Here is a 16,477-nt window from a genome sequence, read left to right on the forward strand (position 1 = left end):
TTTTAAAGCTGAGTCAGGGCTCACTTTGTACTGCAGGATTGCCTGATTGTGTTGTTTAACATTAGACCTGCCAGTGAGTGAACAGTGCCACCTGCTGGACATTAAAGGTGTGAGCTTCAACAAAAATAATGAGAAACACCTTGCTGCTTTAAAGCATGTGCATCTATTTTATTACTGTTAATTGTTTATTGGTTTAAATATATTTAATATGTCATTGTGTCCTCATGCAGTCCCACAAAACTAGTTTTTTTTTCAACAACAAGAAACCAAAGACAATAAAAGACAGGCAAAGTGACGTTCCTCTTTTTCTTTGTTCTTTATTACACATTAAATAGGAGTGGTGAGATTCATGGCAAAAAATAGACTCATTTGAGATCAGATCACCACTCATCACCGGCCACAACAGGTGTGCTGTAAAGTGGTCATTCATTCACTTCCCTCGACCTGGACCCAGACACACTCTCTAGTCACATACACAGAGCGGAGGGAACCTCCATTAAAGCAACATTCAATTAGACACACCAACATAATGAAGCACAATTTACAAAATATGCACCTTTCAGTATCACAACTATACAAAGGTTGTTAAAATATGATCCAGGTATAAATGATACATTTCAGAAATCAGCTGTTGGCACGCAAAAAAAGGAAGAGGAACATTTCAAACATTTCAGTAAATCTACTTTTGAGACAGTATTTTTAACAAAGAGGGTTCCATTATTCAAATCGCATTAACAGTTATTATCTACTTCATGAAAAAAAGAGGTAATAATAAAACTGGGTCATAATTCATTTATCCTGAAAGCAAAATATGTCTAGATTTTCTGCATCAACAACATTGCTTCCTTAAGACAGCATTTTGTGCATTATTTGAGCACACAGGACAAAGTCAATGTTGTCTTGGTTCTTCCTACCGTCTAAAAGTAGCACCTAATGCAAACATAAAAGGCAAAGAAAAAAATCCCCGGGGCACAGCTTGTGAATAAGATGGAAAAGGTGAAGTATTGTTGAACCCATGGAAAACAGAACGTTGGTTGTTTTTTTTTAAATATTCTGATAACTTTTTCTAAAAACCAATTTAATGGCAATTGTTGCCTCATTTCCACACATCAGTTCCAGTTACATCACCTTGATAAACAAGCTTTGTGAGAGAAAATTACTAATTATATTTGCTGGACAATCATCTCTGTTAAAAGGCAGCCCACCAAACTATTTCAACACTTTGGGAAGTTATTCTGAAAAGTCTTTCAAAGCACCCCGAATGGAAGAATCTGAAAATACATCAATCCAGAACGACATTTTTAAGCAACCAAGAAGAGAGAGAGAGGGAGAGAGAGAGGAGAGAGAGAGAGAGAGAGAGGGAGAGAGAGAGAGAGAGACAGAGAGAGGAGAGAGAGAGAGAGAGAAAGAGAGAGGAGAGAGAAAGAGAGAGAGAGTGAGAGAGAGAGGGAGAGAGAGAGTGAGAGAGAGAGAGAGAGAGAGAGAGGGAGGGAGTGAGGGAGAGAGAGAGAGAGAGAGAGAGAGAGCTGCTTAAAGATGCAAACAGTCAGCAGCTCAAAAAAGTGGACAGGGCGGAACATCTGTGGCCAGCTTCTGGGGAATCATTCATTTCAAACCTAATAGCACTTAATACTGATAAAGGGATCAATAGAGTTTAAATATGATCCCCTTTATCAGAAGGTTGTTTAAGAGACATGTCTTGGATCAACAGGCGATAAAACGATAATTTTCAGGATGATTTAAAACCATCCTGCAGTCGAGCCGTACAGTAAAAATTTGCCTGAAACATGACTGGTAAGTTTAAATAGCTGTTGGGAATACAGTTGTGACTTGGCATCAATCCCTGCTACATTTAATGATTCTGGTTAACACATAAACCTGGCTGCTAGTCCCATTGGGTTGTTAGACATAAACTTCTCATCTGGATTTCTGAATTAGTCATTGATTCATTCAAAACAGCCAATTTCTTCCTCACAAAAACAAGTCCGTATAACTTCCTATAGCCCTAAAAGAACTGTGTAACTGTATTTTCTCAACTTGGTTCAGAGTTCCTCGTTTCTGACTCCACTAGAGGCAGTCTTTTTGCAAAACCCATGTCATTTAGGACACAACGCATGCAAAAAGAAAAGACACGAACAAACGACCCATGTAGGCAAGAAATCACTCCCCACACAGTACAAAGCATTGACAAATTAATTCAGAGCTAATTAGGGTGTTAACACATCAGGAGAAGAGTAGGAGTTTGCATGCATACTTATATCAGTGACATAACTAAGTAATACCAAGAGGTCATAGAAGACGGGGACAGTACACAGTGGCTGGGACATTTGGATCTCATCTGGCTGAGTGTTGGTCCTTTTTTCAGATCTGAATCAGGATTAAAAGTCATTCTTTGGCATCCCAGACTTAAAGGATCATGACAGAGCTTTTACAGGTCATGATCCTTTAAGCATGGGGGTGAAAAAAATAATGAAAAACTTTCTATTTAATTGAATGAATAATCAGTCAAACACAAGCCGTATTTGAATAGTGTCACAGCTTTGTTGATGTATCAAATTATCCAATCATCATCATCACCATGGCTATTGGACCAACACATGTGGGCAACTGGCACTGAACTGAAAATAAAGCTTATTGGTGTCCACGTAGCAAACAACAGAAAGGCAGAAAAATCAGGTCAGGGTTTAGTATTCAGTATGGTAGGTACTGAGAAAAAGGCTAATAATTTAGTGTATTGTACAAAATGTATTACTTTAACTGTTCAACATAGTTTTTTTTTTTTCTTAGTCTGTCTGGAAAAGGGGTCATTATTCACATGAGTGTACACTTTGTCTTGGACTTCTTTTTCTTCTTTTTGCCCTCCTTGCTCATCTTCTCCTTATGCTTCCGGATTTCTCGCACTAATGTGTAAAATGCATCGTCAACGCCCTGAAAACAGAGAAAATACAAAGATCACATTATTTTGGATACAGGATGTTATTTTGACAACATGATACCAAAATCATAGGGTGTCAAAATAAATAAACACATTTTAAACAGCCTGGTCATTTCAAACATTGTTTTTTGATTCAAGTGATACTTCAACTGAAACAATTCACTACTTTAAGCACATTTAAGACAAATAAAATCTGATCATCAACGATGATGCTTTGACTTTTCTGTCAAAGCTACTTAATTTTGTAACAATGTTTTCTTTTTCAATTAAAGAAACAACATAAATCTCAAACAATGGTGTTGTCATTGTGTCAAAGTCCAGTTTTCTGTGATATGTACTGTACATTCAACACATGACACAAATCAAAGTGCAGATGATTTCATCAGCTGAAGAAAGCAAAGCTTACAAAACAATTACTTTGGAGGGAATTCAGCTCGACTCCCACAGACAAACACAGGCAGCTGCTGCACTTTTGAGCCATTTCTATCCCTCTTAATGAAATCAATCCAAACTCAAGCTCTGATGTGTTCCAGTAACCTCTTAAATTACTTCCCAGGTTGTCCCGTGGAAGTCTGTTACTATGTGCTATCGGTTAAAAAAGATGGACCTCCAATGAGCACTTGGCAATTACACCTGTTTACTGGTGTTAGTACTGAGGCAACAGTCTTATGAAAATATTCTTCTACAGAGTTACTCAACAGAAGGCTCACCTTCTGTTCACTCTCTTTAAACTAATAAACAAACTGACTGAAGAGGTTTCTCTTGGAAGGATGCGCAAAGTGGAGAGTGAAGTCTCTTCTAAGCAAGAAATAAAAAGGAGAGTGACGCATCTTCCAAAGTGAACAGCTTTGATTTTTAGTGACAAAGCAAAGTGGGTGCTCTTCCAAAAACCTTAACTAATTTAAAAAATGAGTTTGTAAAAAGGTTTAAACCACCCAAACTCATTTTTTTTCCTTTGGTACAGGCCAATTTTTTTGTGATGGAGGCGTTTAAATGAAGCTTTTATATCCATGGTGAGCTTGTATTCTGATTCTGAGTGAATAAAAGGCTCCATGCGAATGCAGCTGCTGTCTGTTTGTGCATCACTGAGACGAGTACCTGAGTACAACAATTGGTCGTACAGTGCTATGAATGTGACAAAGATTTGGAGGGAGCTTTCAGAGTGAAGAGTAAGAGGTTACTTCAGGTTGTAACAAAAAAACAGAGCAGGAAAGAGAAGATCTGAGATGTGTGACCAGAAGAAAAAGCTCTCTCTCCCACAAACGCACTCACAGTTTGCCAATTTCTTAGACCACATCTTCATGTGAAACAGTTCAGCCCATGATTTGGTCCCAGATTCACCGTAATCTCCTTTAATTAAACGCATTGCCTCACCAGCCCCGAAACCCTTCTCATATAGATTTCAGCAGATTTAGGATGTTGTCACACTGGTTGTCTTGTCTGAATGGAGACATTATTTGCCTTCAAATTTGATAATATTAACATTTTTTCTGAACTAGAGAGAGGACAAATAACTCTGGTCCATCTATGACTTTGGTGTATATTTCAGGTGGTGGTTCTGGTAATTTTAATCAACAAAAGAGGAAGAAAATACCTCATTCTTATGATGACTATTTTCTTTCGAAAGAAGGCGCTGCATTTTTCTGACAGACAATTTAATGTGCCCCCTCATCACTGTCTTTAGGAAGGGAGGATAATCACCCGAAGTTTGCTGGGATATCTCACAAACCAGATTACAACAAAGGTAGACAAGTCCGAAAGCAAACTATGTGACAGCTGAAGGGTGAGGGGCTATAAAATCCAAATGCAGACTTATGTGAACAGACCCAGTGTGAAAACAGCCTTTGATCATAATCAGCCACAATACACAGTCCATGAAAAAAGACGAAATCATCAGCGGTGTCAGCCTCCTGTTAGAGCTCCACCACAGCCCCTACAGACACCAGCAGGTTAGGCTCTGAGATCCCATAAAGCACCAGCCCTGTGTCTACTCCACGATCCTCCCCAACAACACACACAAAAGACACACAGAGCTGGTGGGCGCACGGCAGCATACACTTACCCATTTCACATCACAACACACTTTTTAAGCTTGACACAGCGCGGAGTCTTTTCTTCTTTGCTGAGCTTATTGAGCCGGTACAGCCTGATCTCCCGTACCAGAGTGTAAAAGGCATCCTCCACTCTCTGCAGTGTGAGACACAACTTTCCCTCAATGTTGAGGAACACAGAAGGACAAACTGTATGGGTGCATGTGTTACAGCTTACAGATATAAAAGGAGTAAAGATCAACTATGTAAGTCTAAAGTGTTAGAGAGGCCTTATCTTTGAAAACGAAGTCAAACCAATATCCGTCTTGTTAAAACCTGGCACCTAATTTTTGTATAGGTTTGAAGAGGGTTGTAGTTTTCCTCCTTTCAAAGAAAAGCAGCTGTAGCAAAATACATTCTTCATAAATTCTAGCCATGACAAGTTTAAAGTGCAGAAACAATGTGTTTTGTTTTTGTAAATGCCAAACATTTATCAAAGTGCAAAAATACCAGATCAACGCCGACATTTTAGCAAAATTACCACTTTTTGTAAATGCTAACCCACATGGGCAGTGATTCAATGTTAATTCAAAGTCATTGAATGTTTGGATTTAGACATTTGGTACCAAATTTCCATATAAATTATAATTGACTTGTTGCTGAAATTTAAATTGAATTAAAACATTTAGAACATTTACATTTTTTTAAGCCTACGGTAGGCTGGCAACACAAGAAAGGCTACAATCCACTTTTTCCTTATTTAAAATGGTTTGATTTGGGTTTGTTAATCATTTAAAGCCTATTTTTCATTGATAAAAAAAGGTGCAAAGACAACATATTAAGTGTTGAAACTGAAAAATGTTGAATTTGTATTGAAAAAAAAAATCTCATTTTAAATTTGATGCCAGCAAAATGTTTAAAAGTTGGGACAAGGACAACAAAACACTTAAAAGGTTGGGTTATGTTTAGAAATGACCCGGAGGAACATCTCTCAACTAATGAGGATGATATGCAACACGTTAGTAACATGACTGAGTATACAGGGGGCATTCGAAAGACAGAGTCTTTCAGAGGTAAAAATGGGAGGACATTCATCTCTCTCTGTGAGAGACTGTGTGAGAAAAAAGTTCCAACAACTTCAGAAAAATGTTACTCAGTGTCAAATTGTAAAGAATAAGAGGATTTCGTCATCTACAGGTGATAATATTATTAAGGTTCAGAGAATCTGGAGAAATCTCTGTACAAAGAGGTCAAGACCTAAAACCAATACAGCATGACTGATGTTCAGGTTGTCAGGCAGCACTGCAATAAAAACAGACATGATTCTGTAGTGGAAATCACTGTATGTAGTGGAAATCACTGTATGGACTTATCACATCCAAAAATCATGTGGGACTACAGTCTGTTGCTGCATTCACATATGCAAAATTAAAACTGTACTTTGAGGAAACCAAAAGTGAGTGAGAAAGTCATATATAAACATAATACAGAAATGCCAGCAACTTCTTAGGGCCCAGCCATTTAAGATGGACTAAGGCGAGGTGGAAAACTGTCCTGTGGTCTGACATTCTTTTTCTGAACTCATGGATGCCACATCCTCACCTCTTGAAAGGAGAAGGACCACCTGTTTGTTTTTTTAAATCAGGGTGCAATTTCAAAAGCCAGCATCTGAGATGGTATGGGGATGCATAAGTGACCATGGCATTGAGAGCTCACACATCTGGGAAGGCTCTATTAATGCTGAATAAAATGTACAGGTTTTGGAGCAACATATGCCACCATCCAGAAAATGCATTTTTTCAGGGAAGTCCATGCATAATACAGCATGACAATGCCAGACCACATTCTGTACGTATTACAACAGCATGGCTCCATAGTAGAAGAGTCCGGGTGCTAAACTGGCCTGCCTGCAGTCCCAACCATAGACTGTGTAAATAATGGACGTAGTATCCGTGACATCACCCATCTGTTCCTGAGAGCTGTTTTGAAGCCGATCGGTGGCGGCAGCCATATTGGAAATGCAGAACTCAACCAGGCAAAGTGTGACGTAAAGGGGCGGGGTTTGAGCCTCCTAGCCAACAGCTATGTGTTCCCTTCCAGGAGTCAAGTCAGTCATGTCCTTATTTGGGCAAAAACTCGTAATCTTAATATCTTCTGAACCGTCGCGTTGGAAAAAAATTCAACCCCGCACAGTGTGTGCCGATAGAGAAATTAGCTACGTAGAGCCAAGCTGTTTTTGAACCAGGCTGTAAACATGTTTATTAATGCTGCAAAGATGGTCTTTTTTGAATTGGTATCTATGTGGTTTCCGGTGTTTCTGCAGCCAGCCTCAAGCGGATTCTCGATGAATTTCAGTTTATAACACTTCCGCATGGGCTTCATAGTTTGAGACCGGAGGTTGCCACTTGGTCCTAACTTGTCTTGCAATGAAAACATTTGGTGCATCATAAAACAAAAAAATGACGACAAAGGAGACCCTGAACTTCTAAGCAGCCAAAATTGTCTCCTCAGCTCCCAAATGTGTACTGAATGTTGTTAAAGGAAGAGGTGGTGTAACACAATGGTAAACATGCCTCTGTCCCAACTATTTTGAAACATGTTGCCTGCATCAAATTTTAAATGAGCATATATTTTTCATATTAGAAAACTATTTTTAAAATCAGTAGTATTTACAATTAATTGTAGGGTTCGAGTGATTCATAAAACATTCAGTTTTTTTAAAATCAACATTTGACAACTTGGTCACATCTTTTTAGGAATTGGGTTTGTATTAAGAGCATTGTCTAATTGAGCATCTCTCTGTATGTGGGATAATTCGGATGGAATCGCTGAGATGTGGGGAAAACTTAAAGGCTGTGAATGCAAAGAGACAGTTGCTTTTCAACAGCAGCAGCACAGTGTAGAGTGTGAATAAGAGAAACACTCAGGGAAAAAAAGAAAAAGAAAAAGGTGAACACAACAGAACTGTAAGAAATCAATCACTGTATCATTAATTCCCCTACACCAGAAGGAGCTGTGATTCACCTCGGGTCAGAAAGACCAGTAAAGATGTGTTTACAGATCACTTTGTCAGTCAGACACAAGGCCATGCGCAAAACAAACACAATTTTAAACACCACCGCAAATCTTCCAGCACCCAGTCACAGTAACCAGGAAGCAGAATCATCCAGCCCGCTGAGTGATTACTGACAGATTGTCCTTTCATGCAAACTCCTTGACACACGTATACTGATTTATAGTGCAGGGTCCACCGAGGATGGTCATAATGAGGATATAATTTCATATACCCCTGGCAGAGTAGCATGCATTGATTCCATTATCACCAATAAATAAAAAAATTCAATTAACCAAAGAAGATTTAATGATGGGCAGCCCATTGCCGGAAACATTTTCTTGCAACATGATTTAAACATTCAAGCCACGAAATGCGACACAAATCAACAGCACCACACAACTCAGGACTTAAACTTCTAGTGTCAAGAAAATCAAGCCCTCTGTAAGGACACTTGTCACAGATGCCATGAGCTTTTGATAATTTATTTGATTTTTGAGTGAAATTTGTGGAGAGGCTGCTGTGTCCAATAAAGCAAATACCCCTGAGACCACATGCAGCTTCTCACCATCCACCATGCCCCTCAGACCTGCTGTGAATATTCCAGTAACAGTACAGCAGCAGACTGAAAAGTTAAACTGATTTAAATCTTGAAAGCTTTGCCGGCTCTTTCTGAACTCTCACCTGTCTGGTTTTGGCTGAGGTCTCGATAAAGGGAATGCCGTAGCTGCGTGCTAAGTCCTGAGCCTGCTTGGTGTCCACTGTTCGGGACGGGAGGTCACACTTGTTCCCCACCAGCACCATGGGGACATCCTCAGAGTCCTTCACCCGCTTTATCTGTTCTCTGGACACGGACACACACAGACACACACACACGGACACACACGGACACACACGGACACACACGGACACACACGGACACACACACACACAAGGATTTTTAATTTGATTGAATCAAAACTCACACTGATTGGAACAGAAAAAAAAAACACTTTTCAACATGTCATTGGAGTAAAATAAATAAATAAATATGGGTATCATGTTCACAACATGAAAAGGACATACAAACCTAGATCATATTTTACAACACCAATTTTTATTTCATAATAAAGCATTGGTGATGCATTGATTGATTGAAGTAGTGTTATTGTTTATCTCAACATGAGGACTTTGACCCATAGATTACCTTAAGAGAATCATGTTATAATAAAACTATGTGACACAACTGTCATATCGCTGATGCCAAATAATAATATTTCAATATAAAAATGTCTTTCCACTTTGACTCACTGTGGCACTACTTCATGATTCCCCTAGGGGGCACCAATGACATTAATCATATCAGGGAATCAGATATTATGATGTATTATATGGTTGTCTTGCAATTTAGCAGTTATCACAGAATTGTTGTATCATGATAATAATGTCATCAAGAAAAGGGAAAACATCACACCAATTTTAGCCTCCCTTCACTGGTTGCCTGTGGGTTTTTGAATTCAATTTTAACACTCACTTTTAAAGCAATAAATAGACTGCCCCCTGAGTACCTAAGTGAATGCCTTAAAATGTATGTGCCCAACTGCTGCCTGAGATCCTCCGGCAGGTCCCTCTTGGAACTTCCAAGGGCAAAGTTAAAAACCAGAGGCGACCGGGCCTCTGCACTCAGGGCCCCATCACTCTGGAATGAGCCTCATCCTTGTCCTCTTTTAAAACAAACACTTTTTTAAATGTGCTTTTCTTAACTCATCACTGACTTTTTAATTTCTGCATGGTTTTTACTATTGTTTTTTATTTAACTCATTTTAGCTCTCCTTACCTTTGTCATGTGCTTTTGTGTTTTAACTCACTATGTCTTGCACTCTGTAAAGCACTTTGTAAACATGATTTTAAAAGGTGCTATATAAATAAAATGTATTATTATTATCATGGGGCTTTTATTGGGTATTGTATGTCATTATAAGTTACCCTTCAATCCCTGCCTCTACAAATAATGATGTTGAATTATATCTCTTGATTGTCTGTTAAAATTCAGCGTATCAAAGGGTCAGCATCCACAAGCAATAAGTGGCATATCAGTGAAGTGCCAAGGACTGTAACAAAAAGCGCTGCACATAAAATAATCTGTATCATATCTTTTAATGTCATTGTTAGACATTAGACTGTAAAAAGCTGACACAGCATCAAAGACGGGGAATAAATTACAACAAATGTTTCCCAGACAGAATCAAACTAGGGTCGTGGAGAGTACAATGTCAGTACCGTTCACCTGCAGCTTCTCAGCTCACCTATAATGGTGAATGTCCTCGAAGGACTTGGTATTGTTGATGGCAAAGACACAGAGGAAGCCCTCCCCTGTCCTCATGTACTGATCCCTCATGGCGCTGTACTCCTCCTGACCTGCAGTGTCCAGGATGTCCAGCAGACATGTCTCCCCGTCGATCACTACCTGTTTTCTGTACGAGTCCTAGAAGTAAAGGAGGTCAGAGAGCGTCAAAACTCTGGGATTAAGAGTACTGAGTCACCAAATCCAGGCTAATTTAGAACAATGAAAGGCAGATTATGGACAAAATAATTTAATAATTAATAGTTTTCTTAATACTTTGTTATAAATAGTGTACTGTGAACAGCCATGGCATGAAAAAGTGCAATAATTTGAGACTGCGTGACATTCCTGGATTACACTTTTTCATGTTGATGGCTAAGTGATAGATAATTTTGCAGCAATCGCGAGGAAAAAGCTTTTCTTTTCATAACATTTAAGTTAAACATAGATAAAGAATGGTGAATTATGATAAAAGGTAATATATCATAATGTGCTCAAATTAAAACAAAGTCCTAATTTCCATTGTGATGAAACACTCTAGCCTTCATTACACTGAAGGCTGCATTAAATCTGATCCAAAACAAATACAAGTCTCATCCTGTGAGCAGCTGTTGCTCAGATGGTACCCCAAACTTGAATGATCTTTTGAGGAGCCTGAACCTGCAACAGCACTACAATGACTGATTCTTGCACAGACTATGTTCACTCCACAGAGGTTATCCCCCTGAGAAAGCGTGCTGGCAGACACACATGGAAAGTTGTTAAAAACCTGTTGGGTGTCTTTTTAAGACTTAAACCTGAAGAACCTGCTGCAACTCCTTTTCAAGAGGAGTTTCGCCTTGTACCAAAATACACACACAAAAAGAAAACATGGACACAGTCGTGGACTGGGGACAGACACATATGAGTACACACAGTTTCTTTACCTCAATGGTGGGGTCATATTCGTCCACAAAGTGATTCTGGATGAGTTGAATTGTAAGTGCGCTCTTGCCAACGCCACCTGCTCCCACCACTACCAGCTTATATTCTGTCATGATTCACCTGCAGGATCCAAAGAGAAGCACACTTTACTCATATATTTCCACTGAAAAAGACAGTCATCTGGCACATCAACTACCCATCCAGTGCACCATCAATGCCTTAAGGGACAAGATCATATGTGTACTTTTAATTGTTTAATGACATACTACTACAATTTTTCAACTAACTCTATTTATCACTTTTCATTTTATCTGACAAGCTGACACTTCTTTTAGGACAATTGTGACCGAAGGATTGGCAGTCAGAGAAAATTGTGATTTGTGTCTGTTGTCCAAAAAGAGCCAGAGTATTATTTTAATAATTCTGCTGATTTACTGGAATGTGAGATCTCATACCATCTTTCTTATTTATCATTTAGGCTTGCTGAAATAACTACAATCACCGGACTTATTAGATAATGCTTCATGAGATTATATGTGAATGAGGGAATATGAACCACTGAAAGGCTGCTGTTGAATTCAGGAATTAAGGAGAGTTTCTGTCAGCCCTGAAAAATAAATACAATGTTGATGAACCCCCTATTTAGATATAAAATAAATTATGACTCTCTGTGTCAAAACAACAATCTTTGTTGAAAAAGTTTAGCTACCAGGGGATAAAATAAACAATATTTATCCTTTGGGAATTTTCTGATCACAAATGATTATGGACTAGGCTAAAAGAGAAAGGAGATAGTTATAAATACCCTGTAATCAAATGTCTAAATCCAGCAGCACATTCAGCTGTATTATCTGAGCAGCAGCCACCCAACAGAAACTATCCCCAGGCAGAAATCTATGACATTACATTAAGGCTCCAGAATTGACAGGCGACTGGGAGGCTCTGTGCTGTCTGACTGCTTTGTGGAGCGGCACCCATCAATAGTGGCAGCTGGCCTTTTCAGAAGTTACAGTACATACTGCTCACAGCTCCACACAGCCTGCAGTCAGGGAGGAGCTCCACTGACTATCATTGCCTTTTCTAGACAAACAAAAAAACAGAATGTGGTTTGATAGGTATTTGGCTAACAAAGGTATACTTTTACTACTACACTTATTAGAGATCTCAACACTTGAAATTGCTCCCTGACATTATCATGTGTACGTCACACCCAACAGTCTGTGATTTAAACATATTACAGAGTGGCTTGTCTTACAACAGGAGAAAAACATCTTATCTGTATGCAGATAAAGAGCTCTGACTATGTCAGACAACACTGCAAGTTCTCTAGAGAACATGCTTGCGATGACTTTACATACTACCACTTCTGTGTTACAGGGCACTTAGACTATCTATGAATAACTTAGTGAAGTGAGCTGACAAACAGGGATGTCATGGAGCTTCTTAAGGGTTCAATAAGTAGTAAAAAATATTGTTCCCAACCCTCTGCTGTTTTTTAGTAAAGCTAAGCAACAATTAACTATTCAAAGTGTAGCATAACATTACAAATTGCGTCTAAAACTGTGGTTAAGTTATGATAACATTGCAGTCATGGACAAACATGTCTGAAAATATATGTCTGCAAGTTGTGGACATTTTAGCCTAGCGTTCACTCGACTTGGGTGGCTTAATATATCCAAATGTTATGGACTACACCACCGAAGACAAAGTTATATATCTCTATAAAACTACATTTTCCAGCCGTCATCGCACAAGCCTTTAACTAGTCTGCCAACTATGTTAGTCGAGGACACAACAGGGTCTCTAAACCGCTGTGTCCTAGCAGGGAAATACACCTAGAGCTTAAAAATGGGGAGGAATTTGATTTAAATCCACTGCTGTGTGCCCGCAGGGTTGCCAGATTGGTTGTGTGAAACCCTCTGAGCACTCTGTTTAAATAACCAGGCTGCTGTGTTAGCTAATAGCTTAGCACTGGAGGTCGCCCACAGCCTCAACAGAAAGCTAACTTAGCCCCTTTGTGCTAATGTATGGTAATAACAAAAAATAACTCATGACTGCAGCAGAGTGTCTGCATGGAGTTTGTGACCATGTCGATATCATTCATTCAAAAGGAAAGGGGTGCAAATTCAGGAGCCGCCATTGACAGGCTAGCCCAATGGTCTGCATTGCAGGGCCAGGCGTTAGGTTAACAATTGGGCGTAGTTTGCACTTTCACCGAAAATAAACATGTACACAACAAATGTATTGCTCATTGGTAACACACTAGACATGCTGACCTGTCTACTACATTAGCTGTACAGTGTGATATCAAATCCCCACAGCGGCACACATGTTTGAATCTTATCCATTTGTTTTACCTTTTAGCAAGTGTGGAGTTCCGCGTCCGAAGTAGCGACCAAATAAGTCAAGCTGATTTTCCTCTGCTTTCACACGATCTCTGCATTTCCTATTTCACACCGAAACGCCCCGCATGTAAGTTGGTCTACTGTGTCTCAGAAGCAAGCAGGAATATACGAATAAGTGGGAAAATTAATCGATTGAACTTTCCATTTGATCCAGCGTCCGGCCTAGCTGTTCAGGTTGGCCTCCTTTACGCGAATATGGGCGGATACCGGGGCGCACTTTACCCAGAAAGCATAGCAGGGGATTTCAAGCTATTTGGGGCATATTTATCGACTTTATAACGCATCGTGAGGCGTGATATCCTTAATATTGTCATGCTTAAATGTAACATCGGGGTTTTAATTATTTACTGTATGTGTATTTACTCCTGAGTCGATCCTGCAAGTGCTCTACACGCCGTGTGTGCGCAAATATTGCCACATTTATTTTTACATGAAAGCTCAGTTAAAGTGATTGATGTCTCTTTATATTTATATTTTTTAATCATAAACATTGTAGTAGCTATGTAGGTCACATGGTGTCAAGTTCAGGACGTCTCTTCTGTATCGTGATCTCCTGCTGCTGCCTGCTGCAGAGTCAACAAAGCCTAGGGGGCGACTCCACTATATATAGGCTCTAAATATAACCGAGCTGTGCTGCAGGGACGTCATTCCCAGGCAAGGAAATGATTTGGCAATCCCTTGTCAGTTTTCCAAAGCGTTCCCTGGGATAGCTCCTGCGCACTGGATGTGCATATTGGGAGGTTCGCAACAAAACAAGCACTAATACTAAAACCGATTAAGACACAATCTACGCCTCTTTACGGATGACGTGGGACATGATTTAATTATTTTCAATTTACTTGTCTGGTAGAGCCAGAATTATTTTACGATGATGGTACGTGAGTGATTTTCTTCTATTGGAGAGGTAGGAACCCAAAAACTGATAAAGAACTGACCTAGTCCACGAAATCTAACAGCCCAATAATCAAGAACAATAAGAGGCAAAAATACGAGATCAAATAGATTCACAAATATACCAAAACACAATTTTAATTTCCTACAGTAGACACGCTAGAGGTCACTGTTGACTAACTGTCAGGATGTTCTCCAAGCTGCACACAGCCTGACCTGAGCTAAGGTTGTGGTTTAAGCAAATGACAAGCCTAACCATTGTTCTGCATTTGTCTTTTTTCAGTGAAAGAGATCCCACGTTACTTGAAATTCAGAAAGGCCTGACATACATTTCTTACACATATTTAGACATTGACCCATGTGGCAGTGTTCAGAGATCAGAGACTGACTTGTCTTTTTTTAGTCAGAAAATATGAATTTGTATACCTATGTTGTGCACATTGGCACATTATAAGTATTGCTCTCCTATGAGAACAACTAGAAGTAATATTCAGTAGGCTATTTATGGTATGAGTTACAGTTACATGCACACAAAAACAAAAAAATAGATAAAAGAAGTGTACAGCTTTATGATGCACCTGTTTTAGATCTAATTGTCCAACAGGCTGGAAAAGCTTGTTGAATAGAGAATATTTTCTAAAGTTAAAGCATCATTAATGTCACACTCCTAATGGCTGTATTCCTCACAAAGTTTTTACTGGAAGAGGTCATAGAACAACCTGTAACCATTTAATAGTTTACTATTATGTTAAAATCACAGTTGTACAGTTTTAAAATTAATTACTGTTACTTAAAAAAATAAAATGTGAAAAAGTTTTTTTAAATTTGAAGACTTGAGTTTTTTATTCTAGTAACACCCCTATATCCTGTGTGTGATCACAAGTAGATACAATGCCAATACAGTTATCCTCTCCGGTGGTAAATATCTACTTTAAGTTAAAAATGGGATGATAGTTTTTATATCAAGTCACAAAGGAAAGCCAGAAGAGGAAATTGGTGCAGTTTATCAACTGACACTGTCATATACACATGAAATTATTCATGTTTTATATAAATTGACATGTTTCAAAACTCTAGCATGAGCTGAATCTGTGTGTTTTGATTAGTATGAGGATTAGAATGCTATTACTAACTGATTTAGAAGGGACGTCAGAGAAGGAAAAAAGGACTTGACCTGTAGCTATTAGTGAATCTTGATGACTGAGTGCACTTAAATCTGCTGAGTTCACTTCCCCTGAGTCATGGCGATAAACTAAGTTCCAAGAAAAGACAACTTATGATGGCATCAGAAGACATTTTGTTACATGAGAGTAAAAGTCTGTTCAGTCACAAGAGGGCAGTAGGCCTCCATTTACGATAGCCTATACAGATTCCCACAACCAAAAGGTTAATCAGCTGCTTTAGTGGAATGTGCGGTTTGTTTTGATTCATCATAAAACCTAATCTATGCCTTTTTTTCAGTTTGGCTGGTCTATCGATCAGTATATATTCTAAATCATGTGGGACCTTCCTCTCCTCCTTTTAATTAAGGAAGTATTAAGAAAGACTAAAATACACAGACAGCCACAACTTTCTACTGGTAGACAATAACTGAGTGAATTTACTCATGCACATTGCTGTATGTGCAGAAGTACAAAATTAATACATACTTCATTAATTAGCAGAATCAAAAAGTAAATAAATCTCACTTGTTTCCTAGCTGCATCTTTAAAAAAGCTGAAACAGTCTAATTTAACATTTGCAATGATCTGTTGGTTGGGTAACCTTAGCCTTGTTAACAAAAACAGGTAATATTATCATAGTCTGCCGAAAGATTATCAGCGTTAATCTTAATGATCTTGGCCACCTTTCTCAATTTAGAGCCACTCAGGATATAAAGGCCATACTTGAAGACCCTCACCACCCCCTTCATTCAGA

General features: G+C 38.9%; 1 protein-coding gene across 1 annotated transcript; it reads right to left on the reverse strand.

Moving 5' to 3' along the window:
- Positions 1–292: 292 nt before the first annotated feature.
- kras (v-Ki-ras2 Kirsten rat sarcoma viral oncogene homolog) lies at positions 293–13,898 on the reverse strand. The gene is made up of 5 exons (XM_034685422.1): positions 13,622–13,898; positions 11,267–11,384; positions 10,303–10,481; positions 8,702–8,861; positions 293–2,928 (listed from the first exon to the last, which is right to left on the reverse strand). Exons 2-5 carry the CDS (start codon positions 11,375–11,377, stop codon positions 2,812–2,814), a joined length of 567 nt encoding a protein of 188 aa, XP_034541313.1. The 5' UTR covers positions 11,378–11,384; positions 13,622–13,898; the 3' UTR covers positions 293–2,811.
- Positions 13,899–16,477: the final 2,579 nt, after the last annotated feature.

Source organism: Notolabrus celidotus, chromosome 6 (assembly GCF_009762535.1).
Source record: "Notolabrus celidotus isolate fNotCel1 chromosome 6, fNotCel1.pri, whole genome shotgun sequence".
In the NCBI taxonomy this organism is placed as follows: Eukaryota; Metazoa; Chordata; class Actinopteri; order Labriformes; family Labridae; genus Notolabrus; species Notolabrus celidotus.